The 27750-nt window shown below is 44.5% G+C and overlaps 1 protein-coding gene and 1 pseudogene across 1 annotated transcript; both read right to left on the minus strand.

Moving 5' to 3' along the window:
- Nucleotides 1-16927, minus strand: part of LOC100024295 (SAGA-associated factor 29-like) — a 99298-nt pseudogene extending 82371 nt beyond the window's left edge.
- LYRM9 (LYR motif containing 9) lies at nucleotides 11834-26199 on the minus strand. The gene is made up of 4 exons (XM_007485587.3): nucleotides 25971-26199; nucleotides 20371-20508; nucleotides 19287-19379; nucleotides 11834-17725 (listed from the first exon to the last, which is right to left on the minus strand). Exons 2-4 carry the CDS (start codon nucleotides 20494-20496, stop codon nucleotides 17708-17710), a joined length of 237 nt encoding a protein of 78 aa, XP_007485649.1. The 5' UTR covers nucleotides 20497-20508; nucleotides 25971-26199; the 3' UTR covers nucleotides 11834-17707.
- Nucleotides 26200-27750: the final 1551 nt, after the last annotated feature.

Consider the following 27750-nt stretch of genomic DNA (forward strand, 5'->3'; position numbering starts at 1 on the left):
ATTTAGAAAATGAATAATATAGAAATGTGTTTTGTGTGACAACACATGTATAACCCAGAAAATCAATTAATTAATTAATTAAATTTTAAAAGATCTGGGTTCAAATCCCACCTCTCACATGTACTGGCTATGTGACTGGGCAAATCATTTAAACTCTCAGTGTTCTAAGCAACTCTCTAAGACAATATTTGAAGAATAAGTGCAGATCTGCATTGGCAGAAGGGACTGCCTCAACAAAATCACAGGTTAAATCACTATTTCCATCCCTGTCTTTTCTCATCTACAAGTCCAACTCTGCTTCCAATGGAAGGACAAAACAAAAGCCAAAAAAGGAATACCTTCTGGAACAGTATTAATCCTCTAAGAAGCAACAGGGAGGGAGTGAAGGGGTCCTTCACCTTGCCTCCTCCCTGTTGTCAAGCACTGATCTCATACTCCAGTGGTCACAGCTTGGGCTCTCAAGGTCACCATAGACTTCTGGAGGCTTCCAGGTCAAAAGCCAACCAGAGAAACCAAATTCCAAGCAGTTTGGCAAGAGAGAGATCAGACCAACATAATCCAAGGATTTGGAAGGAACCTTAAAGTTTACTGGGCACCACTGCATCAATTTACAAATAAGGAAACTGAGGCATGGAGCGGTGAAGAGTATTGCCAGAGGTCACTTGGCCAACAAGGGACAGAGCCTGTATCTTTATCTTAACTTTCTCTGTGATACTCGACAAGTCACTTAATCTCAGCCTCAGTCTCTTCATCTTTAAAAAAAAAAAAAGGGAACAATAGTAGTATCCATCTCCCAAGGTTTTTGTAGAGATCCAATGAAATAACATATATAAAGTGCTCTGCAAACCTTAAAGCAATGTATAAAGGCTAGTTGTTGTTATCTAAATCTGAGCTTCCTGACTCCAAATTCAATGCTCTTTTCACTACCCCACCCCAGTGGTGGCTAATCTCTGGGAAGTTTCTTATTCCTGAAATAGTTTCTACTGAACAATGGCCTTGAGTCCTTAAGTAATGATGCCACCTGGTAGTGCTGTATTTTTCCTACTTGACCAAGTGGATAATTTTCTGCCTCTGCTTAGAGCTTAGGGTTCTAAATCCTATAGGAAGGTTTCCAATGTTCACATGGAAGCAGTCCCAGAGAGGATGAGTCATGATGTATTGGAAAGAATGTTCTTCAAGGAGTCAAGAGGTCAGATCTGTCATAGTTTGCTGTGTGACTTTCTAAGAGACCCTCTCTGGACCTCTGTTCTTTCCATCAAATTAAACAAAAGATAGAAGGGAACAAAATAGAAAGAGAAATCTCATTCAAAATGTTTATGAAATGCATAAACACCTACATTAACATACCAAAGCCCATTCAGGTCATACAAATAAAGGTACAAAAAACTTTTGCATAAAGAACAGCAAAAGATTCATTGTCTGTGGTTGGGTCCTACCAATACAAAAAAAAAAATGAATACTATTTAACTTAATTTATAGATTTAGTGCTATAGGGAAACTTGATGAAATCAAAGAAAATAACAATGAAATTTATTATGAGGCACGAAAGTTTAGAATCTCAAGACAAATCATGAAAAAAATAGGAATAAAAGAGACAGGGCATAATCCAATCAGTCTATATTCAAACAACATTTTGATAATCATCAAAATTATTTGATATTTGGGGAAGCTAGATGGCTCAGTGAATTGGGAGCCAGGTCTGGGGATGGGACATCTTGGGTTCAAAATTGGCCTCAGACACTTCCTACATATATGTCCCTGGGCAAGTCATTTAATACTCATTGCTGAGCCCTTACCACTCTTTTCTCTTGGAACCAATATGATAATTACAATTGCCAAATCCTTCACTTGTCTGCCTTGGAACCTTTACACAGCATTGATTCTAAAACAAAAAGTAAGAGGTTTAGGGGCTGGGGGTGGCGTTAGTATTTGGTATTGGTTTAAAAATAAATAGAAGAGATGAAATTAATGGTATGCAAAAATATACTTCCCAATATGTGTATTTATATCGGTAGAGATTTGTATGTGTATATTTATGTATTTATTAATAAATACTTCTTGCTTGATGATTGGAATGAATTACCTTGTTTTCTTACTTGGTATAGAGAATTATTCTCAGAGCCAAGAAGCCCTGAGTTCAAGTCCCAACTCTCATATCATACATACTGGCAATATAACTCTGAGCAAATTGTTTAACCTCCTACTGGTCTTGGTGGCTCTCTAAGACAATCCTCACATTGGTATGAGGAGTTGCCTCATCCAGGACTTCCCTCTATCAACAAAATCACAGGAAGTTAGATGGTTTGGATTAGATAATTTCTAGGACCCCTTCCAGATCTAAGCCTCTAATCCTAAAACCCAAACAAGGTCAACAACATAAAGAAAGATCCCAAATATAACAAGATATTCATCACAGCACTCTTTGTAGCATCCAAAAATAAGAAACAAGATGGTTGTTCATCAGTTGGGAGAAACAACTGAACAAATCATGGGAGATGACGTAATGAAGTATTATTATTTTTTTATAACTCTTACCTTCTGTCTTGGTATAAATTCTAAGACAGAAGAGTATCAAGGGATAGGCAATCAGAGTTAAGCAACTCGCCCAGGATCACACAGCTGGGAAGTGTTTGAGGCCAAATTTGAACCCAGGTCCAACTAGATTACAAATCTGGCATTCTATCCATTGTGCTACCTGCCTGCCCCATAACCAAATATTGTTTTGCCTTAAAAAAACAAAACATTCAGAGAAATCTGGGAAAATTTGTATTTTGCCATGAGAGAGAAATGAATAAAAATATATATAATTACAATGATAGAAATAAAAGCAATATTCAAGGATACATGTAATACCCAAATGGAATTGCCCATCAGCTATGGGAAGGGATGGGGAGAGGGGAGGGAGGGAAAGAAGATGATTCTTGTAACCAAGGAATAATGTTCTAAATTGACTAAATAAATTTTTCAAAAAATAAAAAAACAAAAAACAAATAAAAATAAAAGCAATATAATTCTGCCAACCTGCTTAATCCTGGTCCCAGCAAAAAAAGAAGAGCTTGGTGATTGGGTTTTATTCAGGGTCTTCTTTATTAGAGCAGGTTAGATTATCTATTAAGATAATATTTGAATGTTTTAAAATTGTTTTTTGTTTATTTTTTAATTGTTTTGTTGCTTTTAAATGTTTTAAAGGATGTTTTTAAATAATAGTTATTTTTTCAAAAGAAAGTTACTGATTGAACTAGGCAATGTCTGGGGTTCCTTTTATCTCTGACATTCTAGGCTTTTAGGTTGCTTCTGGTTTCTTTTTATTATTTTCTTCTGTCTTCCCTTATGCCAATAGAAAATAAGCTCCCTGCGGGCAGGAATTCTTTTTTTATTGTATTTGTATCCCCAGCACTTAGCCGAGATCCTGGTATACCTTAAGCACTTAACAAATGCTTGTTTTCTCTTCTTTCCTTCCTTCCTTTGGTGATCATCTCTAATTTACTCTATCAGACAACTACAATTCATTAAGCGCCTCCCATGTGCCAGATGTGCTAACATCTGGTGATACAAAGAGATGCAAACGGTTATCTCTGCTGTCAAGGAGCACATAGTCTAGTGGGGGAAACATGCAAAGTGCAAACAGGATATACAGGATGTCCCAAAAGTCTCAGTACAGTGTTAACCTAGCAGATCTTACCAAAGCACTAAGACTTTGGGGACACTCTAGATACACAGGAAAAATTGGAGATACTTGAATAGGGAAAGTACTAAGACTAAGGAGAACTAGAAAAGGTTTCTTGTAGGTGGTGAGATTTTAGCTGAGACTTGAAAGAAGCCAAGGAAGGTAGGAGGAGGAGATGAGGAAGGAGGATATTTCTGGATGGGGGACAGTCCGTGAGAACCCCAGAATAGAGAGATGATGTGCCTTATGCAAGGAAAAGCAAGGAGTCTTCAGTGTCATTGAATCACAGGATATGTGGAAGGAAGTGAGGTAAGAGAAGGCTGGAAAGGGAGGGGAGGACCAAGTTATAAAGGGCTCTGAAAGTCAAACACGGGATTTGATATTTGATCCCGGAGTAGTAGAGAGTAGAGAAGTATCTAATAGGAGTGAGCAGGCTTCCACATAGAACTAGCTGGGAATCTTTAAAAACCTGATGAGGGAAGTGGAGAAGGCACTAAATATTAGTTCATGTGATCTGAGTTCAAAAAAATAAGAGTCAGGGATGTCATTGGGGAAATTCAAGTTCAAAAAGAGTGATTGGTCACGTGGTAATAGATAAGAATAGCAGCCTGTAGACAGCACGAGACATTTTGATGGATGTATCAATAAAGCTCAAGAGAGGATCTGTTGTTTTTCAGTCATTTTGGCTGTTTTCAACTCTTTGTGACCCTCATTTTGGGGTTCTCTTGCAGGGATACTGGAGTGGTTTGCTATTTCCTTCTTCAGCTCATTTTACAGATGCGGAAACTGAGGACAACAGGGTTAAGTGAACTGCCCAGGGTCACACAGCAAGTAAATATCTGAGGCCAGATTTGAACTCATGAAGATGAATCTCCCTAATTCCAAATCCTATGTTCTATCATCCACTGTGCCACCTACTTTCCTAGACAGCACTAGAGATAAATGGTGATGTATGTATCAGTGGAGGTTGGAGTGGCAGAAGCTAGAATGTTAGCTTCTCCCCAACCCTAATCATGCCTTTTTATCCTTTCACCCCTTTAAGACTTGGAGGAGAGAGAAGAGTGGAAGGAGAGATGCAAAAACAAAGAGACCATTGCCTAAAAGAGGAGTCCAAAAATACAAGAGAGAGGCTAGGGCTAGATACGTAGATCTGGGAATCATTTGTCCAGAGATGACAACTGAATCCATGAAAGCGGATGAGATCACAGGGTGAGCTGATATATACAGAAAAGAAAAGACCCAGAACAGAACCTGGAGGGATTCCCCCAGTTAACTGGTGTGACATGGATAAAGAACTAGCAAAAGAGGGTGAGAAGGAATAGACAGGACAATCAGGAGACAGGAGGGTTAAGAAGACTCAGGAAGTAGTGCAATTATCAATAATAGGGAAATGGGTCTTGATCAGTGACACATGTAAAACCCAGTGGAATTGCGCAACGGCATGGGAGGAGGAGAGGGAAGGAATGTGATTCTTGTAACCATGGAAAAAATATTCTAAATTAACTAATTAAATAAAATTTTCAAAAAAAAAAAGGAAAAGGAAACTCAGGAAGGAGAGAGTTTCCATAAGGAGAAAGGGGCCTGAGTGTCAAAAGTTTCAGAGATGAGGACTGAGGTGAGGAAGTTGAGAGATCATCGGTAACTTTGGAGAGGGCTGAATTTCAGGGAATGATGAGGTTGGAAGCCAGTGTAGAGAGTGTGAACAGAGGAAGCGGAGACACTAAGTGAAGACAGCTCTCTCAAGGAGTCTGAGAAAGGGAAGAAAGATAAAGGATCATAACTACGGGGGAGAATAGGATCAACAGAGTGACTGTCAAAGATGGAGGAGACATGGGCATGTTTGCAGGCATCAAGGAAGGAGCCAGTAAGTCAGAAGAGACGGAACCTGAAAGTAAGGAGAGGAACAGGGACAATTTGTAGAGAGGGGTGCATTGGCAAGGAGGAAGGCCACCTCATTATCTGAGTCCAGAGGACAGGAGGACATAGTGATGGAAGATGTCTGCGTAATTCAATGCCTATCGCATTGTGTAGGCAGTTGAGAAGGCTCTGTAATTATTGAAGAAGCAATAATCAATCATCAGAAGCAGCTAGGAGCCACAGTGGGTAAGAGCACTGGACTGGAGGTCAGAGAGACAGACCAGAGTTCAAATCTAACCTCAGACGCTTAATAGCTGTGTGACCCTGAGCAAATGATTTAACATCTCTCAGCCTCAGACTCCTCATTTGTCAAATGAGAAGTTACACCAACTTCACAGAGTTGCTGTGAAGCTTAAACATCTGTATGTATGGGGTGTCCCAAACCTTAAAATGTGGCATAAATGCTAGCTGCTATTATTAGCTATTATTAAGCCATGTAGTGGAATGGAGAGAGCACTAAGCTTAGAGTCAAGATAGACCTGAGTTCAAATCCAGCTTCTGGAACTCACTGGCTTTATGACCATGACCAAATAACCTAACCACTCTAAGACTCTGGTAAATCCCAATAATTAATTCACTAAATTGTAGGCAGGTTTTGATCTTTGTGGGTTGGAGTTCTTATATCAGTTTAATCACAGATACTTGATCAAAGTGATTATAATCCCCCAAAATTATAAATGGTCAGCTAGGTGATGCAATGGGTAGAGTGCTGGGCCTGGAGTCAGGAAAACCCGAGTTCAAATCCAGCTACACACACGTAGTAGCAGTGTGGTCTTGAGCAAGTCCCATAACCCTGTTTGCTTCATTTCCTCATCTATAAAATGATCTGGAGAAGGAAATGGTAAACCATCCCAGTATTTTTGCCAAGAAAACCCCAACTGAAACTCAACTGAAACAATTAAATAACAACAAAAATTATAATTAACTCCACAAACTGGGACAAGCCACAAATGTTTCCCCTTCATCTAAGGTGCCATATGAAACTAGGTTGAAGGGATAGAGATGTTTAGACTGGAAACAAAAGGACTTGGGGAGGTCATGAGATCTGCCTTCCTTCTTTGGAGGTCTGTTTTGTGAAGGAGGGACGAGGCTTGCATTGCTTGGCCCCAGATGGCCAAAAGACACAATATGAAGAAAATCTCCCCGATGATGGGAGCTGTCAAAATGTCCAGTGCTCTTAGTAGGGCAGCAGCAATCCATCTATGCACTGGAGATCTTCAAGTAAAAGCTGGACAGCTACTTGGGGATATTGGAGCAAAGGTTCTTGTTAGTGTGTCCTGGTTGGACTAGACTCCCAAGTCCCTCCAAACCAAGGTTGTACTGACCAACGTCTAACAACGGGAAGTGTCGAATCTGTTCTATTAACGTTTTCTCCATCACTGCCGTAAGTTTAGACAATCAATGAAGCAATAAATCAAGCCCTGGTTGGTACCAGCTGTGGATTCCCAAGGTATAAATGCTCATACTGAACATTTAACAATTGGCTCTTGCAAGCAGGGTCAAGCTGGCTCCATCATCTCCCTGCTTCCAACTCTGAGATTCTGTGATTCTGTGACACCCAGAAAGTTCTTAAGTGCATAGTTCAGGAGTTAGAAGTGACCTTTCAGACCATCTAGTCCAGCCTCCTCATTTTACAGAAAGGGAAACTGAGGCCAAAGAAAAGGAACGTTACTTGCCCAGGAACAGATCTGGGTTTGGAACTCAGGTCTTCTGAGTTCAAATCCAGCCTTTTTGCACTCTACCATGCAGCTGCAATCTTTTCTATTAACCCAAAACATATTTATTCAAGTGAGCAAGCAGCAACTTCCAAAAGTGCCTAAGAGGGTTACTTCCATTTGGAGCCTCCGAATTCTCTTAAGGGACATGGGAAATGCTCAATGCTGTAGCATAAGAAAAGGCTGGGCAAACTGCTTTGTATTGCCACCTAACGGCCAAAGCTTAAAAATGCAAGTATAGGGGAAGTTAGCATGCCAAGGTACTAAGAGGAGTCTAGAGTTACTTTAGGCAGTGATTACCAACACAAGTCCAACATGGTAGAATGTGGAAAGTCAATAATTCAGTCAACAGCATTACGGCGAATGCTGGATTTGGAATCAGAGGACTTGAATCAGTCTGTGTGACCTTGGGCAAATCATTTCACCCCACAGCACCTTGATTCCCTCCTCCAGAAAAAGGCTGTTGGATTAGATGGCCACTAAAATCCAACTCCAGATCTATGATCCTATGGTACAAAGGGGAGGGGAAGAAAAGCCTACTAGCACCCAAGGCTCTGATCAGGGTGGGGATGAGTGCCCCACTAGTGTACTTGAAAGATAAATTACAGTCAAAAGACCTGGGTTCAAATTCTGAATCTCCCACTTACTCCATGTATAACTTTAACCAAGTCATTTAAGCCCTAAACCTCAGTTTCCTCACCCATAAAATGGGGGGAGGGTTAATATAAAATTGGAATAAGGATCAATGGGATAGGATCTGCAAAGCATTTTTAAAATTGTAAACTGCTATATAAATGTCATCATCATCATTAGTAATAATTATACTTTTGTATCTTTTTTCTTTTTAAGCTTAAATAAATTCTTTTTTAACCCTTACCTTCCATCTTAGAATCAATACTGGCAGACATCTTTCTGACTCTAAGTCACTGTACTGCTTCTCTACTCTTCCTCTTTTAAGATGTTTACACATGGGAACTAAAACCAGTGCTAGTGAATCTGTTGGGTATAATCTTGACTATTATCATCAATGCTATTATTAATAAGAAAGTTTTGCAAAATGAAGGATTAAAAAAAGCAATCTTCAAAAGAGAAAACACACATCATCAGAGGAAAAGCACTCAGCCATGCAAATAATCAAAGATGCCAATGAAAACTACGTTAAGGAAATGGCACTCAGCCATCAACAATGATGAGAAGCATCAACAATGAGAAGCATCCAAGCTCTGTGCTAGTGGGGTTGTATAAAAACAAGAGCATCCATTTATTGCTGGCATTGGTAAGCATTTATTAGATGCCTACCATGTGCCACGAACTGTGCTGATGCTCCTACAGTTTTGGCTTAAGGGGTCACATATTTCAGAGGCATCTAAGAAGGATCCCTGTCCTCACTGATTGCTGAAGTTCTTTTAACAGGAGAGAATCATTCCATTTCTCAATTGAGGAGTCTCTTTTGATATTCAGGTTAAACTTGATGGCTTCTAAGGACTCATCCAACTCTGAGAGTCTATGTTAGCTTTGGGTAAGTTGTATCTCCTCTCAGGTCATCAGTATCCACCTCCATGAAATGGGTCAGTCAGACGAGGTGATTTCCAGGATCTCTTTCAGCTCTAAAGCCTATGATCCTGCAAGTCTGGGAAGATGAGTAAAAAAGATGCAGGCAGTTAGCATCACAGAGAGCCAAGCACAGACACACCAGCAGATGGACAGAGTATGGCCTTGGGATTCTGACAGCAGATAGGAAGTGGAGGTCTAAGGAGATAGGTACCAGTAGTCATTAGGGTAAGACAAGGCAAGTTAAAGAGCCAGCTTCATGTACCTCAGTTTTTTTAGCCACTTTGCTCTATTATTTTAAGCCCTGGTCTGGTAAACAATAAAAACTTAAAGAAGGGCTGTGGGCTAATGTCAGAAAGCAGGACAGGATAGAAGGTGAGGACCCCAACATATGAGAAATTTGTGGCAGCAAAAAACCCACTAGGGGGGAACCTGTGAGCCTAGCCCCAGGTGGGGAAAAGTATGAAGGCTAGTTAGCTATCTTTAGGTCACAATACCAAAGGGTCAAGGGATTTTGTGGACTAGTAATCAAAATCAACCCAACCACAACACGCCATGTCACAGGAACACAGATCTAGATCATGAAGGGCCCTCAGAGGTCATCCAGATCAGTCCTTCATTTTAAAGAGGTGAATGCTAAAGCCCCAAGATGCTAATATCACAGAAATATTAAGTGGTGGAGCTCAGATTTGAACCCAGATTTTCTAGCCCTACATTCAGCATTTGAAAGGAAGGGAGGGAGGGAGAAGGAAGGAAGGAAGGAAGGAAGGAAGGAAGGAAGGAAGGAAGGAAGGAAGGAAGGAAGGAAGGAAGGAAGGAAGGAAGGAAGGAAGGAAGGAAGGAAGGAAGGAAGGAAGGAAGGAAGGAAGGAAGGAAGGAAGGAAGGAAGGAAGGAAGGAAGGAAGGAAGGAAGGAAGGAAGGAAGGAAGGAAGGAAGGAAGGAAGAAGGAAGGAAGGAAGAAGGAAGGAAGGAAGGAAGGAAGGAAGGAAGGAAGGAAGGAAGGAAGGAAGGAAGGAAGGAAGGAAGGAAGGAAGGAAGGAAGGAAGGAAGGAAGGAAGGAAGGAAGGAAGGAAGGAAGGAAGGAAGGAAGGAAGGAAGGAAGGAACATTTTATTATGTGCCATGCACTGTGCTTGAAATATTTGTTTTCTTTTTATTTATTTAGCAACCACCAAGAAACACAGGCATCCAAATATAACAAATAAGACTTCAAACAAAGACAATTAAGAAGAAACAACAATTATAATAAACCATAAACTGAAGTTATTTACCACTTCTTCAGGGGGACCAGGAACAGTAACAAGCTGGTAGGAGAACCATCCTGTTTGTTGTCCCCTCAACCCTCTCAACTATTTTTTTCCCATTTTTCTGGGTCTTGTTATAGTTACATCAAGGTAGCAGACAGATGCCTATATGATCATCGCTAGATTGCTGGGCTTGAAGTTAGGGCATCTTGGGTTCTGGCACTCAGTAGACCAGGCAGTAGTGCTGGGCTCAACCCCTAAATTCACCTCAAGTAACTCTATAAGACTTAGCTACAAAGCCAGAAAGGGATTGTGCTTTGCTGGGGTGGAGCAAGTCCCCCACAAAGATGAAATCCCAGCATCTTGGGTGAATTTGCATATTTATACTTATGGTACTAATTGTTGGTTCAGTTGTTTTGTGTTCAACTCTTTGTAACCTTACTTGGGCTTTTCTTGGCAGAGACACTGGACTGGTTTGCCAATTCCTTCTCCAGCTCATTTTCCAGATGAGGAAACTGAGGCAAACAGGGTTAAATGAATTGTCCAGGGTCACACAACTAGTAAGGGTAACTAGAATCAAATATAAATCTTCTGTCATTTAAAGCCTTTCATATCTTGACTTCCTCCACGTCCACCCTTCCAAGCTTCTTAGACTTCCATCCAGGGACACAGGCCTCCATGCTGCTCAGAGGACAAAATTCTACCTCTCCCAACTCCTGGCATTTACAACAACTGCCCCAGCCCCAGCCCCCACATGGGATGCTCCCCTCCAATTCCACCTCTAGGTTTCCCCAGCTTCCTTCAAGTCCCAGCAAAAGCCTCACCTTCTACAAGAAACCTTTCTCCATCCCCCCTAGTTCTGGTGCCTTCCCACTATTGGTGATCTCTCATTTATCTCACCTGTAGCTTGTTTCTGCAAAGATGTTTCTTTGCCGGCTCCCCCATTAGACTGTGACTTCCTCAAAGGCAGATTCTTTCATATTTTTTAAATCTCTGGCACATAGTAGGCACTTAATAAACATTTATGAACTGCGTGCAGTCAGTGTGTGTTGTTTTGCATTTGCTTTACTCATGCAGAACAGCTTCCTATAACTTCCTAAGCTAAACATTGCCAGAGTTCCTTCAACTGACTGGATGGCTTCTCCAGTTCACCACTGGCCTTCCTCGAACACAGCGTGCAGCACAGAAGCCAGTCCTCTGGATGATATCTGGTGAGCCCATCGCTCAACTCCTCCTGGACCCTGCGCCTCTCTGAATAAGGTCTTAGAGAGCAGCGGCTTTTCTGGCTGTCATGGCTGGAGGTCGGCTCATCGTGGAGATAGCCATGGTGCCCAGCACTTGGTGTGACATTCCAAATGAGGTCTGAAGGGAGAATAGGATAGATTTCCCTTTCCAGGAATCTACATCCTCCTGAATGCTGCCCAAGACCACACAAACTCTTTGGAGTCAACCAAGCTCATGATCCAATGACACATGGCCTCGGTTCTCTTCATTTTTTTGAGAATTAGGACATTTGCCTTTCTCCAATCTCACGGCACCTTGCCCTTTTCCATGCGCTTGCAAATACCGTTTGACAGAGGCTCAGCAAGCATCTGTGTCAGTTCTTTCAGTATTCAGAGACCTTGTTCATAAGGGGCCACTTGACTTGGAACTCCTCCAGGACAACTAGACACAGAACTCGACTTATTGCTGGTATCAACTCCGTGTAGGATTTAAATGAATATCCAATACTTCAAGTATTATATTTTATAACGTTTATTATTTAACAAAACAGAGCGACAAGACTAAGTTTTTCTACCTGCTCAAAAAGCCTGCTCCACCAAAGCTGCAACAAGAAGGAAAAAGAGCTAGACACGGAACTTCACCCAATTTATATCCTATCTATGTCAGCATGTAACAACAGGAAGTGAGTAGGATGCTGGGAGTCATAGTTTTGCTGGGGCTCATAATTTTAGATTCAAATTACACATCCACAAACACTTTTGTTACCATCAGTACAAAGGTTATTCTTCTTGAAGGAGGGGAAAAAAAGCAAAGGCAAAGGTAAGTAGTTCTCTATGCTCAACAAAGAGTAGCAGCAAAAAGAAAAACTAGAGTAGGTTCCTTCAAAAACATAATCCACAGAAAGAATGGGATTATAAATTTTATACAATAGCATTAAAAATAAATCCTAAATGAGTGTTTCAATTTTTAAATACTTCTTCAGAACATCTTCAGCAATAACAACAACAAAAAAAACATTACAAATAGTCAGCATTCACAGGTCTCTTTTTAAAGAAACTACAAAATATTTTCAAAAGCCCAAATGTCATTCTTTCTCCACTCAAATGACAGTAGAAAATGATAGACAATGAGAACATTTATTAACTTCACACAACACAATTTCCCCTTTCCTCCCCCCCCCAAACCCCCAACCCTCCTTTACACCCAGGAACTGAACAGAATCTCCAGGGATCCACGTGTTCAAACCCACCATATTTTTTAACTTGTCCTTGCAGTAAGATGTCTGCTCTGGACTGATTACGGGATATCTCCCTTTAGTTAAAAAGCTGATCGGATCGCCAAAATCATGCCTAAATGTTGGCCACACCCCATCTTCAGCACCAGATAAACTAAGAAAAAAATTAAAGTTGCTTTTCTGAGATTGTGGTGGTGAGTTCTCCACTGTGGAATGCCCCCATTCCACTCCAGTTCAAATAGCATTTTGGCATTAGCGCCATCAGTATATATTATGTGTGTATAATTGTATGTGTGTATAATGATAATGTCCACGTATCAATGTGTAGGCGAACATTATACCCAGCCTCTGTCTGCAAGCATTCCGAAGACATGCTTATTCATGTACAAAGGCTGTCCAAAACCCATTTAATTATACAAAAAATATTTCTAAGTTAAAGACAGTTCTAGTTACAATATCATCTTTTACCCTATATATTTATCCATGGGAACAATGAACATATTCTCTCTCCCACCTCAATATACCTAGAAATTAAACACCATGCCTTTAAAAGAAAATGTCCCGAGGAAAAGATAGGTGGCTCAGTGGATAGAGCACCAAGTCTGGAGTCAGGAGTACTTAGTTCAAATATGACTTCAGACACTTCCTCATTGTGTGACCCTGGGCCAGTCACTTAACCTCAACACCTAGCCCTAACTGTAATTCTGCCTTAGAAGTGGTATCAATTCTAAGACAGAAAGTAAGGGTTTGGGTTTTTTTTTTTAAATCATCCTAGAATATAAAAGGAATCTTGAAGAGTGCTGCTTTTTCAAATGTTTCCCTCAAGCATCATAAAAAGTAGTTCCCCCCTTCCCCCTCCATAGAGATGGTACAGAATATCTCACTTTCAATGGTCAGCTTATATAGCAAGGTGTGTTGTGGGTCTCTTTGGCAGAAGTATTTTAAAAGCTCAAATGAAAGAAATGCCAAATTTCAGTTTGTGGATGGTGAAAATAGTGATGTAATATTTTTTTCCTATCCAAATGTATAGAAATTTCTACGTTAAAGACAGTTCTAGTTATATCATCTTTTACCCTATATATCCCCCTGAAATCTATCCATTGACCGCTTGGAAGTCTGTGGACCCCAACTTAAACAACCATAAACAAACTGGTACCATCAGCAGAAGGATCATTTTTTTTACAAAAAAAAATATCAATATGACAAGGGAAAAAATCTGAACTTTGGAATCCCAATAAATAGAAGCTAACTCGGTACTGTGACCTCTGGATTGCCACACTTGGAAACATCAGTTTCTGAAACGATTCAGCACCCCTCAAAAAGTCCAAGTGAGAGCTGGTTTTTGCTGTTACATCTCCATCAGCCTGAGTTACCCGTAAGTTACTACTCTCTGAAACCCATACACTCCCGTAACCTTCTGGAGGAGGCAACAGAGAGCAGAGGGCTTCTTTTCAACATCTCACACCAACAGGGAAACCGGAACACACTTTCCATTTGATGCTGCCAAAGGACAAGCCGCTCTCTAACCTCCCTTCAAGTTTACAAGAAAAATTTTAAAGCACATGAAGGGATGGGTGTGGAGGGCAGGGAAAGACTTATACAAAGTGGTTAATGAAACTAAATCATAAACAGAACAATTACCCTTGAGGGTATGAACTTGGATCTTTTGTTATTTTTTTATTTTTTAAATCCCATCTTAGTATCAGTTCTAAGACAGTAAAGTGGCAAGGACTAGGCTGACGTTAAGTGACTGCTAAATTAAAGTCATATTGCTAGGAATTGATTGAGACAAGATTTGAACTTGGGTTCAGAACCAGATTTGAACTCCAGGTCTCACTCTCTATCCAATGAGCCACCTAACTTCCCTATGAACTCATTTTTACAGAACTGACATATAGAGAGTGTATATTTCTTAAAGTTATTTTATCTTTTTATAATGGGACCACTGTTATTGACCTAAAATTCTCCTTAAATGCAATTTCTAAAATAGAATCAACTTTTGGAAAAGAAAATCTATTTCTTGATATCCTTTAAGAATGAAAGTTTTTAAAAAGTTAACAAGAAACAAACTAAGATGTTTCCTCTTCCTCCCAATCCCCCCAACCTAATCCTTCATACACTCTCATAGACTATATTCCACAATGAAAACCTATAACAGAAAAAGAGAAGACTCACATTCTAAGAGGTTAAGTATGTTAAGTTTCAGCATTGCAGTCAATTCAAATTTAAATTGACCATCAAAAAAACTCATCAAAATATATCTTTTACTTAGATTAAAATAATAATTTTTAAAACTTTTGAAGAATTCACAAGCAATAGCACGATTGCTTTCAAGATCATTCTAGAACAGGGACTCAACTCCTTTTTGTATCCTAGACCCTTCTGCAAGTCTCTGGATTATTTTTCTGAATGTTTTTTAATTTGTAAAATAACATATATAGGATTATGAAGGAAACCAGCAGTTAGTGAAAACAAAGCTATCGGTTTTCCTGTCTCATAATTTTAAAAACTCTTCAAAATCTATCCATAAATCCTTGGGGGGGGGGGTGCTCCTAATTTAATTTGAATAATTATAGAATTATAATGTGTTTAGTTCAAGATGGAAAGATGCAAACAGTAATCTTCAAGTAAGTTTTCTCTCAAACAATTTAAATACCCACAATGCCAAATATGAAGGAAAAAATAAGAATTTCAGAGAATAATCAAGCTAAGCTGTTTTTCACAGAATCAAGGCTTCACATGGATACAGTTGTCCTGTCTAAAGTATTTTGTTAAAGTATCTTGTTCCAATCTTTTTACACAAGATCAAGAATCAGTCTAAGAAATTCCCATGTAGCATCTTCTGGAGATGGAGAGATGAGAACAGCTATTCCTCACATAATCAAACATTCTCTCTTCTCTGGCATTACCCACTTCAGTAATAGAAGACAGTCTTCTTTTAGAAACTGAAGGAACTCTTTTAGGATTGCCTAAAGCCCCATGTCTGATTCATGTATTTCTTCCACCCATCAGTCATTTTGTAAATCCCTACCACAGTGATCCTTGTTGGTTTCAGTATATAGACACATATAACATGTGTCTACCTTCACATTCAGAATTTTTCTCTGCCAGTGTTATCTTCCTTCCTACTGCCCTTTATGGCCCATATATGGCCCATCAAGCCACTCTGCCAAACTAATTCTCACTGAGGACAAAAATATTTCCAAACTCCTTTGAACATAGGATTTTAGAGTTCTTTTATGGTGGATTTTCATCAAATGCTTTTTTATTTGTCCTACCCAACTTGGTATCCATCAGCTGTGGTCCAATTAATCCACAGTCCAATCAAATGATGGCCTTTAATATTTTTTTTCAAACCCTTAATTTCCACCTTGGATTCAATCCTATGTATTGGTTCCAAGGCAGAACAGTGGTAAGGGCTAGGCAATGGGGGTTAAGGGACTTGCCCAGGGTCACACAGCTAGGAAGTATCTGGGACCATATTTGAACCCAGGACCTCCCATCTCTGGGCCTGACTCTCAATCCACTGAGCTCCCCAGCTGCCTCCACCGTTCATCATTTTAATCTTTCAATACTGCCATGATAGTTCTTTCTTTCCCTCTCTTGCTTTGTTTGCAGATTGTTGGTTTCTTTTTTTTTTCTTCCACTGGTGTGACTCTACCTAGCCATCCACAGGAATCCACAGAATATATTTTCAAACTGTCAAAACTGCCATTTTTTGTTGCTAAATAACCATGATCTTCCCGGGCATAGATTGTGTGACTATCTGCTCTTCAGAGTAGACCTTTTAAAAATGGCAGCAGCTTTTGCACCGAGTTTGACATGCTAGAGGACACGCCTGATACTACTTCTGTATTGAGCACAGCTGTGTCTTCCGGGGACTTGGCCTTCATTTCTCCCAGGGATAAAAGGAGGGCTTGGCTTGGCGATCTACTAAGGTTCCTTCTAGCTCTGCATCTCAACAGTAAGTGCATCAATAAGCATTCATTGAGCCCTTCTTATAAGCCAAGCACTGTACTAGGTGCAAGGGATATAAAGAAGGGCAAAAATACCATTTCTGCCCTCAAGGAGCTCGTGTTAATGGGAGAGAAAATATGCAAACAACTTGACTGCTGCCTATGTTGATCCCTATATTTCAGCACAATTGGCTTCCTTGATGATCTTTGTTGAATGCATTTGAAAACACTTTTCTGGAAAGGGGCCCACAGGCTTCACCAGCCTGCTGAAAAGGGGGTCCAGACTCCAAAAAAGATGACGGCGCCTACGCCAAGTCCTGACGCCGTGTTCTCTGATCGTAATAAGCATTTTCCTGCATGAACAGAGTCCCTGAAACAAGAGGGACTCGCTCTGGCTCAGCATCCAATATAGTCCCCATGCAGCTTCCCTTGTACGCTATTTAATAAAGCCACACTGTATGACTGAATTAAAAAAAACACTAAGAGAAAACTCATTCCCAAAAACGTTCCAACAAGTTGCTCAGCCCCAGCCCATTGTGGTCCTCTGTGAAACGAGGATGCCTGCCCGACGTCCCTCACGGGGGGTGGGAGCTCTGAAAGGCAAATTCTATCTCGAAGTGAGACACCAGATGGAAGCGACTGGTGCACTCACTCACTGGGGCTGTTTCTAAAGACAGACAGACAGACAGACTTCCTTCCCCTCAGCTCCTGCTGCCCTCGGCAACGTCTCTCTTTCCTCTGATTTCTCTCTGCAGGCAGGAGGGCATGAGGTAGCAAGTCTGCATTCTTTGGGGAGAAGACACACACACAGGCCATCGGTGAATGAGCATTTAAGTGTGTGCTTTATGCCAGGCACGAGGCTAAACACTGGCTATAACAAAAGGCAAGAGACTTGGAATTCTCTTCTCTCCCTTAGCACAGGGCTAGGCCCACGAGAGAGGTTCGAGAAACCCTTGCTTCCATTTAGACAATTGATAAATGTTCACAGAGTAAACGAATGATGCACAAATGTCAGAAAGCGCCCTCCCCCACTTGGGCCTTTGGGGGTGGAGGTGGCCCAGCGGGGGCCGCTGAAGGCATACACGTGGCTCTGGAATATCCGTCCTGCCTCCCCTGGGCCCGGCGCTCTGCGTCAGCCGGGGGCTGCCCTGCCGTGTCCGTGCTGTCGGCCGAGGGGCTCCAGAGGGCTCGGCCGGTCCTTAGTTTGGCTTCTCATACTGCAAAAGGGAGAGAGAACATGAGCGAGCGAGGGCAGCGCGACGGAAGCCGAGGAGAAAAGGGAAACTGCTTTCTGGCGCTTTTATGCTGTCCATCATAACCCACGCCCTTTAGGTAGATCGCCGCCCCTGTGATTGTTAGAAAGAGCCCGCGAGTAAAGAGCCGCGTACAAGACGGCCATAGAACAGCCGGCTAGGGACGGCCGTATCAGAAAGCGCGTAGTTGGGTGTACGAGAACCTGACAGAAACTCACTAACTAGAGGAAGAGCTTCCGCTGGACGTGGACGTGGGCAGTTATGGAGGGACGCCGGAGCCCGGCCGCGGGAGGCGGGCCGGACGCCGGAGCCCGGCCGCGGGAGGCGGGCCGGACGCCGTCTGGTCCTGGGAAGGACTGCGGCCAGGAGAGCATCCTCTGACTCACACTGGAAGGATCACTCGATATCAAACGCCTCAGAGCCTCGTCACCAAGCGTTCCAGCCTGCTCCTTGACGGCCTTTGGACCTGCCTTGTTCGTGACGGGCTAATTAACCGTCAGAACCCACAAGACTCACGGCTGGACACTGAAGGGGGCCTCGGCCGCTGGGCAGGGCGAGAGCTCCAGCTTTCACGGAGCACAATTAAAGGGTGGCGCTTCGGCTCTGAAGGGCAGCCCAGAGACGCCTTTATTAAAGAATAAAGATGGAAGGGGGTCTCTGCTGGGGAAAGTGAGGGCACAAGACCTGGGAGCTGGGCAGACCCCGGTTCACACCCACGTTAGGCACCACGTCAGATCCTGGGCGGGGCATTTCCTGGGCCTGTGCCTCGGCTTCCTCATCCTTAAAACCAGTTTGGGGCCTGACAGTCTTGAAGGTCTCTTTGGGATTGACGATGCTCTGAGCTCTCTGAGTCAGTTTTCCCAGCTGCAAAGTGAGGCTGACCATAACCAGGCACTCCTGGAGCCTTCGTTTTTCCAGCTCAAACACGGGATAGAGCTTAGGCCAAGTCACACCTAACACGTCTGTTGTGTGGAAATCATGAATAGACTAGAAGATGCCCCATAAATGGCCCCTCCCCCACCCCTGGATTTAGCTTGTGTCAATTCCCAACAAGCCACTGGAGGCACACGGACCCTCCCCCCTCGGAGGCCACGCCCGGTCGAGCCACTGCACTGCCAGGACGGGACTCGGAGGATTGCCAAGTGCTCGGCCTCCCTTGTGACGTTGGATCCTCATGAGGATGAGCCGGAAGGGCGATCCTTAACCCGTTTTACAGAGCACAACACCGAGATAGAGGCCAGGGTGCCGGAGCCGCCCGGGGACAGAGGCAGCTGACGCCGGCCTTCCTGTCTCAGAGTCGAGAGCTGCGTCCCCTGGTGGCCGGGGGAAGCACGCCGGCCTGGGAAGCAGAGGTCCGAGCCTAGGTCCTGCCTGGGGCTCCTGAGCTTCCTCCTCTCCCCACTGCAGGGCCTGCAGCAGAGGCCTTCTGTGGCCCAGAAAACCCTGCGAGCTCGGAGCCCAGGAAACTGCCGAGTCAGAGGGGACCCCCAGCTTTCCTGCCCTCCAGCCAAGGCCCAGAACTCACCTTCTTCATGACCCAGTCGGCATCTTCGATGGCCCGCTGGATGATCTGCCGGATCCTCTCCGGGCTGTCTTCATCTGCGTGGACGTGGAAACTCTGGAGAGTGTGAGCGAAACAAGAAATCACTGAGGGGCAGCTGGGTGGTTCAGTGGTTTGAGAGATGGGAGGTCCTGGGTTCAAATCTAGCCTCAGACACTTCCCAGCTGGGTGACCCTGGGCAAGTCACGTAACCCCCATTGCCTAGCCCTGACCACTCTGCCTTGGAACCAATACACAGTATTGATTCTAAGACAGAAGGTGAGGGTCTTCTCGGCAGGCCAGCCCTGGGGAAAGTCACTTCCCTCCTGGGAGCCTTGGGATCCTCGCCTGTAAAATGGGGAGGGGGGGCGTCCTTCGCTGTCTCTCGGGGCTGCACTGCAGCTCGGAGGAGTGCCTCAAACTCACAGGACAGCGGTACAGATGGTATTGGGGGGATTGTGATTATTGGGGGGGGCAGGGGAGGAGCCCCGCCCCATGGGAACTTGGGAAGTGAGCGGTGAGAAACCAAAAGAAGGCCATGGGGCATAGCGGCGGCCGCCATTCCCAGCTCTCTCTGGGGGACACCCTCAGAGGTCCCCCCCCCCCTCACTAACAGCCAGGATATGTGACAGAAGCTCAGCCTCTGCAGCCAGAGGCCAGCCTGAGGCCCGCGCCACGCCCCACGCCCCCCACTCAGCAGAGGACAGCGCCGCGCCACGCCCCGCCCCGCCCCCGCCTCCCACAGACTCCCCAGCAGAGGGCTCCCGGGGGAAGGGACCACACAGGAAGCTGTGAGAAGAGCCCCGCCCCAGAGATCGCGAGACCTCCCTCGGTCCTTGCTCATGCCAGGCACCAGGCTAGAGCGCTTTCCGATGATGACCCCACGTGGTCCTCACAACAATAGCCCCATTTTATACTGAGGAACTCAAGTGGGTTAAGGGACTCGGGCAGGGTCATACAGCTTAAGTGTCTGAGGCAGGTTCTGCACTTCGGCCTTCCTCCAGGGGGAGGCAGAGCCGGCAGGAGAGGCCCCGCGGGGGCGGGCCAGGAGGGGGGCGGCTTCTCCCACCTGTTTGATGGCGTGCTTGTAGTGCTCCTGGATGTTCTTAGCCGGCAGCCGGCGACAGCAGCGCAGCAGGTACCGGTACAGCTGGAGCGGCGTCTGAACTAACTCAGCGCCCGGTAACGGGCCCATCGGCGTCGCCTCCTAGAGGGCAGGAGACGGGATCCAAGGTGAGGCAATCTCCAAAGATGCTCCAGTTGGATCCTCACGACCCCCACAGAGGCTGCTGGTCCGGTGCCCATTTTACAATGGGGAAAACTGAGGCAGACGGTCAAGCGCCTTGCCCAGGGCCCCGGAGCCGGTCTGAAACCGGATAGGAACTCTGTGCGCCGTGCCCTGGGCCCCTCGGAGCCCCTCAAGTGGATCCCAGACTCAGCTCTGCCACTTACGAAGTGACCTTGCATGAGTCGTGCGTCCCTCTTCTCTGTGAATTAATGGGATTGGATTAGATCACCAGGGCAGCGAGGTGGCTCGGCGGCCAAGAGAGCCAGGCCCAGGGACTGGAGGTCCTGGTTCTGATCTGGCCTCAGATGCCTCCTACCGAGCAGAGTGACCTCAAGCAAGTCGCTTAACCGCGCCTGCCTCCCTTTGTTTGGGGTTTTTTAAGTCTCTGGGCCTCGGTGTCCTCATCTGTACAATGGAGATAACAGGCCGGCCTCCAGGATGATGTCAAGATGTAACACAACTGTAAAGTATGTCGCATGGAGCCTGACACACCACAGGATGCGAAAAACTAATGAAATAATGAGAGGAGGGGGAAGCGGGAGCAAGAAGACCATGGCTATGGCCACTGTCTGGTTTGAGCGGCCACCGTGGAGGCAGGAGGATGTGGACAGCCCAGCACAACCGTCCCCACCTGTGAGAAACCAAACCCAGGGCAGGGAGCTCCCACTGGATGCAGTGGGCAGGTGCCATGTGTGAAATCTTTGGGGGGGGAGGGGGGACAGACATGGATTTCAGACCATCAAGTGCAAATGAGGCGGCTTCCGATCAGGACTTAAAAGCTGGAAGGTAACTCAAAGCTCACAGAGTCGAATGCCTTCATTTTTGCTTTTTAAACCCTTACTTTCTGTCTTAGTATCAACTCTAAGACAGAAGGTTAGAAAGGGCTAGGTAAATGGGGTTAAGTGACTTGCCCAGGGTCACAGAGCTGCGAAGTGTCCGAGGTCAAATTTGAACCCAGATCCTTTCAACTCCAGGCCTGGTGCTTTGTCTTCTGGGCCACCTAGCTGCCTCCAAACCCCTTCACTTTACACACAAAGACACTGAGGCCCAGAGAGGACAAGTAAGGTGCCCAGCTGCTAAGTGTCAGAGACAAGATTGGAACCCAGGTCTAGCCATTAGACCATACTACTCAGGGAGTAATTTGTGAGCAGGGAAACTAAACTCTCTGTCTAAGAATAGTTGAATCTAGTTATTGTTATTAATAAAAGCAAATAATAATAGAATTTATTTTCTCTTAACATGCCACGAGATAGTTAAACCCACAACTTTTGGCAAAGAGACTTATTTTTAGCCCTCCCTAGGATTCTTGAGAAAATTCTAGTAGGGGATATAGACAATAACAGAATGTCAATAACATGATTCTATATAGAAGCATTTGGGGACCCCACCAAAAAAATTTGTTCCTATTTAATTGCTATTCTCTCTTCCCATCCCATGAGAGTAATTTTTCCTATTTTAAAGTAAAAGAAATTGAGGGCCAGATATTAAGTGACTGTATAGACAGTAGCAAAAGAGAGATAAGATCTCAATCCAATAGTCAGCTTTAAATGAAGATATAAGGTCTAGTGATTGTTTTTCCAATTTTATATAACGCTTGGGGCCCCTTAAAACCATCTACCTCAAAAGCATTTTTTTCTTCTCTCAGAATTCAATTTCATTCAATTCCAAAAATCATTTATTATATGCCATCTATCATCTATGTGTCAGGTTCTATTCTGGGTTATAGTAAATAAATGAACAGAGGGAGGGAGGGAGGAAGAGAGGAATAGAAGGAAGGGAGAGAGAGGGAGGGAGGAAGGAAAGAGAAAGGAAGAAAGGAGAGAGGGGGGAAAGTAAGGGAGGGCATTTTTATTAAGTCCTTCCTAAGGGCCAAGCACTAGGCTAAGAACTGAGGCTACAAATACAAATCCAGGAAGGCCCTTGCCCTTGAGAAGCTGCTGTTCTAAAAGAAGACACCCTGATATGAGGGGTATTTGTTTTGAAAATTCCCAGGGATAATAAAGGAAGACAAAAACAAAACCTCTCTGTCTTCCAGGACTTTACATTATACAGAAACCTCTCTCCATACTCAGTCATATTCAATTCATCCAGCATCATGAAGGCTATTTCACTGGTCCTCTTGGGCCACCTATTTCAAAGCCTCGCCAACCTCCTGCCATCTAGAAGAGCCTTCTGCCCTGGGGTTGCCAGTGCCCTGAATGGTGACAGCCTCTCCTGGGCCACTCTAACCCCAACTCCATCGTTATTCTTGGTTAAGATGTGTCAATCCATTTCCCCAAAACACTCCTCCCAATGCCAGTATCTTTCCTGATCCTAGTGCCCCTCCCTGGCCACCTAGTGTGCCATCTCCCCCAGGTGACTCTAATTTCCTTGATGACAGGCACTGTCTGCTTTTGTACACAACACACACTTTATAAATTTTGTTTGTTTGCTCTTCATTTGTTCACTCATACAAGGGCTCTTACTTATTAACCTGGGATCTACAAAATCTGTAAAAATTATTAATAAAATTAATTAAAATTAAATTTTATAAATAAAATTAAAATTTTTTTAATTATTAATAAAATTAATTTCACTAACAAAGTAATTTTATTACAGCATTTCAATATAATTAATTTCCTTTGCCATCTCCTGCATTTTAAGTTCTGCATTTAAAAACATCATCCCAAGAAGGTGATCATAGGCTTCTCCATCCAAGACACAAGAAAGGTTAAGAACCTTTATTATATGGAAAGCCACAGCCTTTCTAGCCCTCCAGGTCCTAGCTTTGACACTAAGTCTTATAAATCCAGCCCCCTAATGGGTATGGGCAGTGACAGCTAAAAGGAAAATGCTGGAAAGAGGACAGGAATTAACTGAGTTCTCATAGCTATTAATCATATCAGCTACTAGTTACTAGGAGGCCATCCCAGCTTTCAGCCTGACACAGGCAGAGACTTCCTAGAGGTACCCTGTGCCCTACTCAAAGACCAATGCCAACTTTTTCATCAAGTGGCCTGCAAGATAATCCTGGCAGGTCTACACTAGACATATAAAGTGCTAATCAAATATTGTAAATTGCTAGTCATGTAACAGATGGCTACCATCTGTAGCCCTCCAAATGAACATTTGGAGAGAGTGTAACTTTGCAATATTACCCAAAGATGCAAGCAAGCCTGAGTAACCAATTCAGCAAGTATGGGCGGGAGGTTATTTTAGTCTCAATTATAATACTTAGTCACAGTCAATAATATCCAGTAGTTGATCCATGTGGGTTTACTTAAAGATCTAAACCAGAAAAGAAAAAAAATGCTCATCTAATTTAATATGTGGCCATATGATGAGCTGGGTAGCCCTGGATGTTACAGCATCATTCCCCAAATCATAACCTAAAATTACAGTAATCTTCCTACTCTTCCAAGATAGGAGCACAACCACTCAGACTTATTTAAAGGATTCGAGAACCCATAACTAGGGCAGGGCAACTAGTACTTTGCCCTAGGGCATTGAAATTTAGAGGGTGCTGGCACTCCAGAGGCACAGAAGCAGCTGGTTTTAACACTTAAGTACTAATAATAAGTAAAACGTCAATCTATCTGGCAGCCCAGATTCGTTCCCTGGTGAGTAGGTGGCTGAACCCCAAGTGAGCTCTCCCTCGATTTTCACAGTAGGGTGAGGAAGCTGATTCATCGGATCATAGAGCTAGAGCTAGAAAGGGCCTAAGAAGTCATCTCCTTCAAACCTACTTTACAAATAAGGAAATCTATGCTCAGAGAGATTGTACAACTTGCCCACAGTCACCCAGAGATTTGAACCCATGTCCTCTGACTCCAGATGAGCTGGTATGACAGACCCCCTTGGGGAAGCCCTGCTTTGGGGTAAGGCCTTGGGGCCTAATGGCTTCACAAACTGTGCCCAGAATTTGTCCCTGGCTCATCTCCTCCACAATTCTCTTAGTTTTTACCTTTGTAGTGAAGGGCTCTGGCAAGGTAACCTGGGCAGGAGGAAAAACACAAGTTACAGCAACACCCCATGTAAGCTCCTCCCGGGCAGGGGTTGTTTTATTTTGTCTTTGCATCCCCAGAACCAAGCCCAGGCCTTGGTATGTTTTTTTGCTGTGGTTGTTACTATTTTGTTTTTTAAAAACCTTTTGGGGATAGCTAGATGGCTCGGTGAATTGAGAACCAGAGGGGTCCAGCGTTCAAATCTGCCCTTCCCAGCTGTGTGATTCTGGGCAAGTCACTTAACCCCCACTGCCTAGTCTTACCCCTCTTCTGCCTTGGAACCAATATATAATATATTAATTCCAAGATAGAAGGGAAGGGTTATTAAAAAAAAAACCTTACCTTCTGTCCTAGTATCAGTTCTAAGACAGAAGAGCAGCAAGTGATGTGTCTAAGTGCTAGACTTGAACCCAGGACCTCCCATCTCCAGGCCTGCCACTCTAATCACAGTGCAACTAAGGGCCCCAACACCCTTTTTTCTGACTAGGCTCATAATTTCATTAGGGCCTGGGAGCTCCCCATAAGGGATCTGCCTCTATCTACATAGCAGACAGTCCATAAACAGTTATTCATAACCTTCTATTTGCCAGGCATTGTGCTAAGTCAACAGACAAAAAGTAAAGGCAAGAGGCAGTTCTGTGGCTCCTGGTGGCTCCATACAGGGCACGTTAACTTTTATCCCACCCCTTCTCCTTCCTAACTTTGGGTGGAGTCGGAGGCAGAATCTGAACCCAGGTCTTTCTGGCTCCCAGTCCAAGGTCCCTTGTCTAAAAGGAAGGATTCAAAGAAAGCAGGAACATACATCTCTGTTGGGAGAACACTGACTCCCACCAAGCCTAGGTGGCTGGCCCTCTGTCTGGATTTTCATGCAGCTGGAGCACAGAATGAAGGTGAAGGCGGGGATGGCTTTTTTTCGTTTCTTATTTATTTTAATGAGGTACCTTCTCCACCCAGGCTCCCTGGAAACCCTACACCAGGAGCCAAGGTGACATGTCCCAGCAAGGTCAAGGAAAGAGCGCCTAAGGCAACAGTGCAGCGCAAAGCGCAGAGATCCTGGAGGCGGCGGCCCGGGTTCAAATCTTGCCTGTGATAGCTGCTCTGAGATCTGGGGAGTCATGTCCCTTCCCTCGGCCTCAGTTTCTCCAACTATGCAATGAAAGGCCGGCCTCTATAGGAGTCTAGGACTCTACACGATGCGCACTTGGTGGTGGGAGGGTCCCCCCAGGGTGTAGCAAGAAGGGTTGGCGGCTCAGCACGGCCTAGGGCCTGGTCAATTTCATCGGGGGAGCGCCATGCGGACAGCACTGCGCGTGCGCGCGACGAAACCTAGGGGAACCCCCCCCCATCCCCGCCCCCACCAGCACTGCGGTCTGCGCCCGCCCTGGACCCAGCTCTGACCTCGCTCTGCAGTGGGGCCTGAAGGTACCGCGTTCCACTTTGGAACGTCGGCTCAGTCGCTGCAGTGGCGGCGGCGACAACAACAGCTGCTGTGATAGCGACAGAGACAGCGGCAGCGGGGCAGCGGCGGCGGCCGCGAGAGATCGCGCCTGCGCACGCGTCCCGTGGAGCGTGCAGGCGCGCGCGCGGGAGCCCGGACTCGCCCCTGCTCCAGGAAGAGAGAAGAGCTGGAAGCACGTGCGCTGCCGCGAGCGCCCTCTGCCGGCTGCAGGCTGGAACCACGGAACCTCACCCCGCTCGCCAGCCACCAGTCAGCCCTATCCCTGGTCAGGGCGAGGGGCCATCTGGGTACTTGTCAATCAGATCTAGGGCTGGCCAACCCACCAACTTCACCTCCCCGTCCCATCCCCGAGTCCTCCCTTTACCACTTCTCCCCCCACATTCCCTAGTTCCCTTTCGTATAAACGCACCCCATATTTTGGCGCCCCTCTAACTTCTCACATCAATTCTCCTTGCCGACATATTCCCGAGTTTTCCTTGCATCAACTGACCCCCCCTAATTCTTCCACTACACCCGTTTTCCATTCCCATCAATCTCCTGATTCCATTTAGTCCTCACCCAATACCTTCGTTTTCTCTCCACCCACTTCTTCCCTCCAGATTCTCAAACGACCAGGGCATTTTCTAGGCAAAGTGTGCCCTAGTTACATCTTTCCCATTAATTCTTCTGTTCCCCTCTTCCTCTTCCAACTTGTCCATCAATTCCCGCTTCCTACTAAGTTCCCCAGTTCCCATTCCTCTAACCTCTCCCCACCCATTTCTCCATCCCACAACTTCTCTTTGCCAACGAATTCCTTCGTTCCTGCCCTACCAACTTTCTCTCCCCCTCATCAAATTCTTTTCCACCAACTTTCTATTCGCATCACATTCCCTACTATTCCCATTCTCCAGGCTAACTTCTTGCTCCTATTTCCCTACTTTCCTTCATGCCAACTTTTCCCCTTCCGAATTCCATCCTCCCCCCTCTTCAATGAAATTCTTCCCTCTAAATTTCCTCTATATCGAATTCCACCTCATATTTTGAACCTTAACACCAAAATTTCAAAGCAGCCGCTTGTGAGCCCCAAACTCCTGAGGAGCTCCATGTCTCCCAATCCTCTTGTATCAAGAGTGAATCCTATCCCCCGATAGGAATCTGCCAAGAAAGAATTCTGTGCCTCTCCTTGGTTTTGAGTCATTACATCAAATCGCAGTCCCATAGCACCTGTCAAAAGAATAGCTATGACTAGCTATTTTTCCTTTCAGACCCATCTATAATTATAATTGAGAGAAAGAAATGCGGGATTTCATCAGAGGCAGAACTGCCTCCACCACCACTCTCTGAAAATGGAATAATGCTGTCTTATTAAAGATGCCCTCCCCAGCTCACTGATGTTCAAAGCTAAAGTGCCTCTCTGAATTGATTTAAATGCAAGTTTTATATCCTGAAAGAAATAAAGATGAGGCTTTATCCTTAGACAAATCCAGTGCTCAATGATGCCACAGATCTTGGTGAGATAGATGGATAAGAGCAGGGTTGTTAGCTCTGCTGCTTCTCTTGAGTTCTCTCTTCCTTATAGTTATTTCAACTTACTTGAAATGAAGAGCCATATATTCCCCAGAAAATAATTTCCACTTCTTGTGCACTTGAGTATACTTTTAGTATCCTTTTCTTAAAAAGAGAAAAGGATCCTTACACCTCCATCCCCCTTTCCTGGTGGCATATGGATTCAATGAGCAT

This window comes from Monodelphis domestica, chromosome 2, assembly GCF_027887165.1.
Source record: "Monodelphis domestica isolate mMonDom1 chromosome 2, mMonDom1.pri, whole genome shotgun sequence".
Classification (NCBI taxonomy): Eukaryota; Metazoa; Chordata; class Mammalia; order Didelphimorphia; family Didelphidae; genus Monodelphis; species Monodelphis domestica.

Bases quoted from the DNA above. Each gene is read 5' to 3' on its own strand.
- LYRM9 (XM_007485587.3), bottom strand. From the start codon at position 20,496: ATGGGCCCGTTACCGGGCGCTGAGTTAGTTCAGACGCCGCTCCAGCTG. The intron at 19,380-20,370 runs GTGGGAGAAGCC...CACACTCTCCAG, and splicing joins ACAAGCACGCCATCAAACAG to AGTTTCCACGTCCACGCAGA.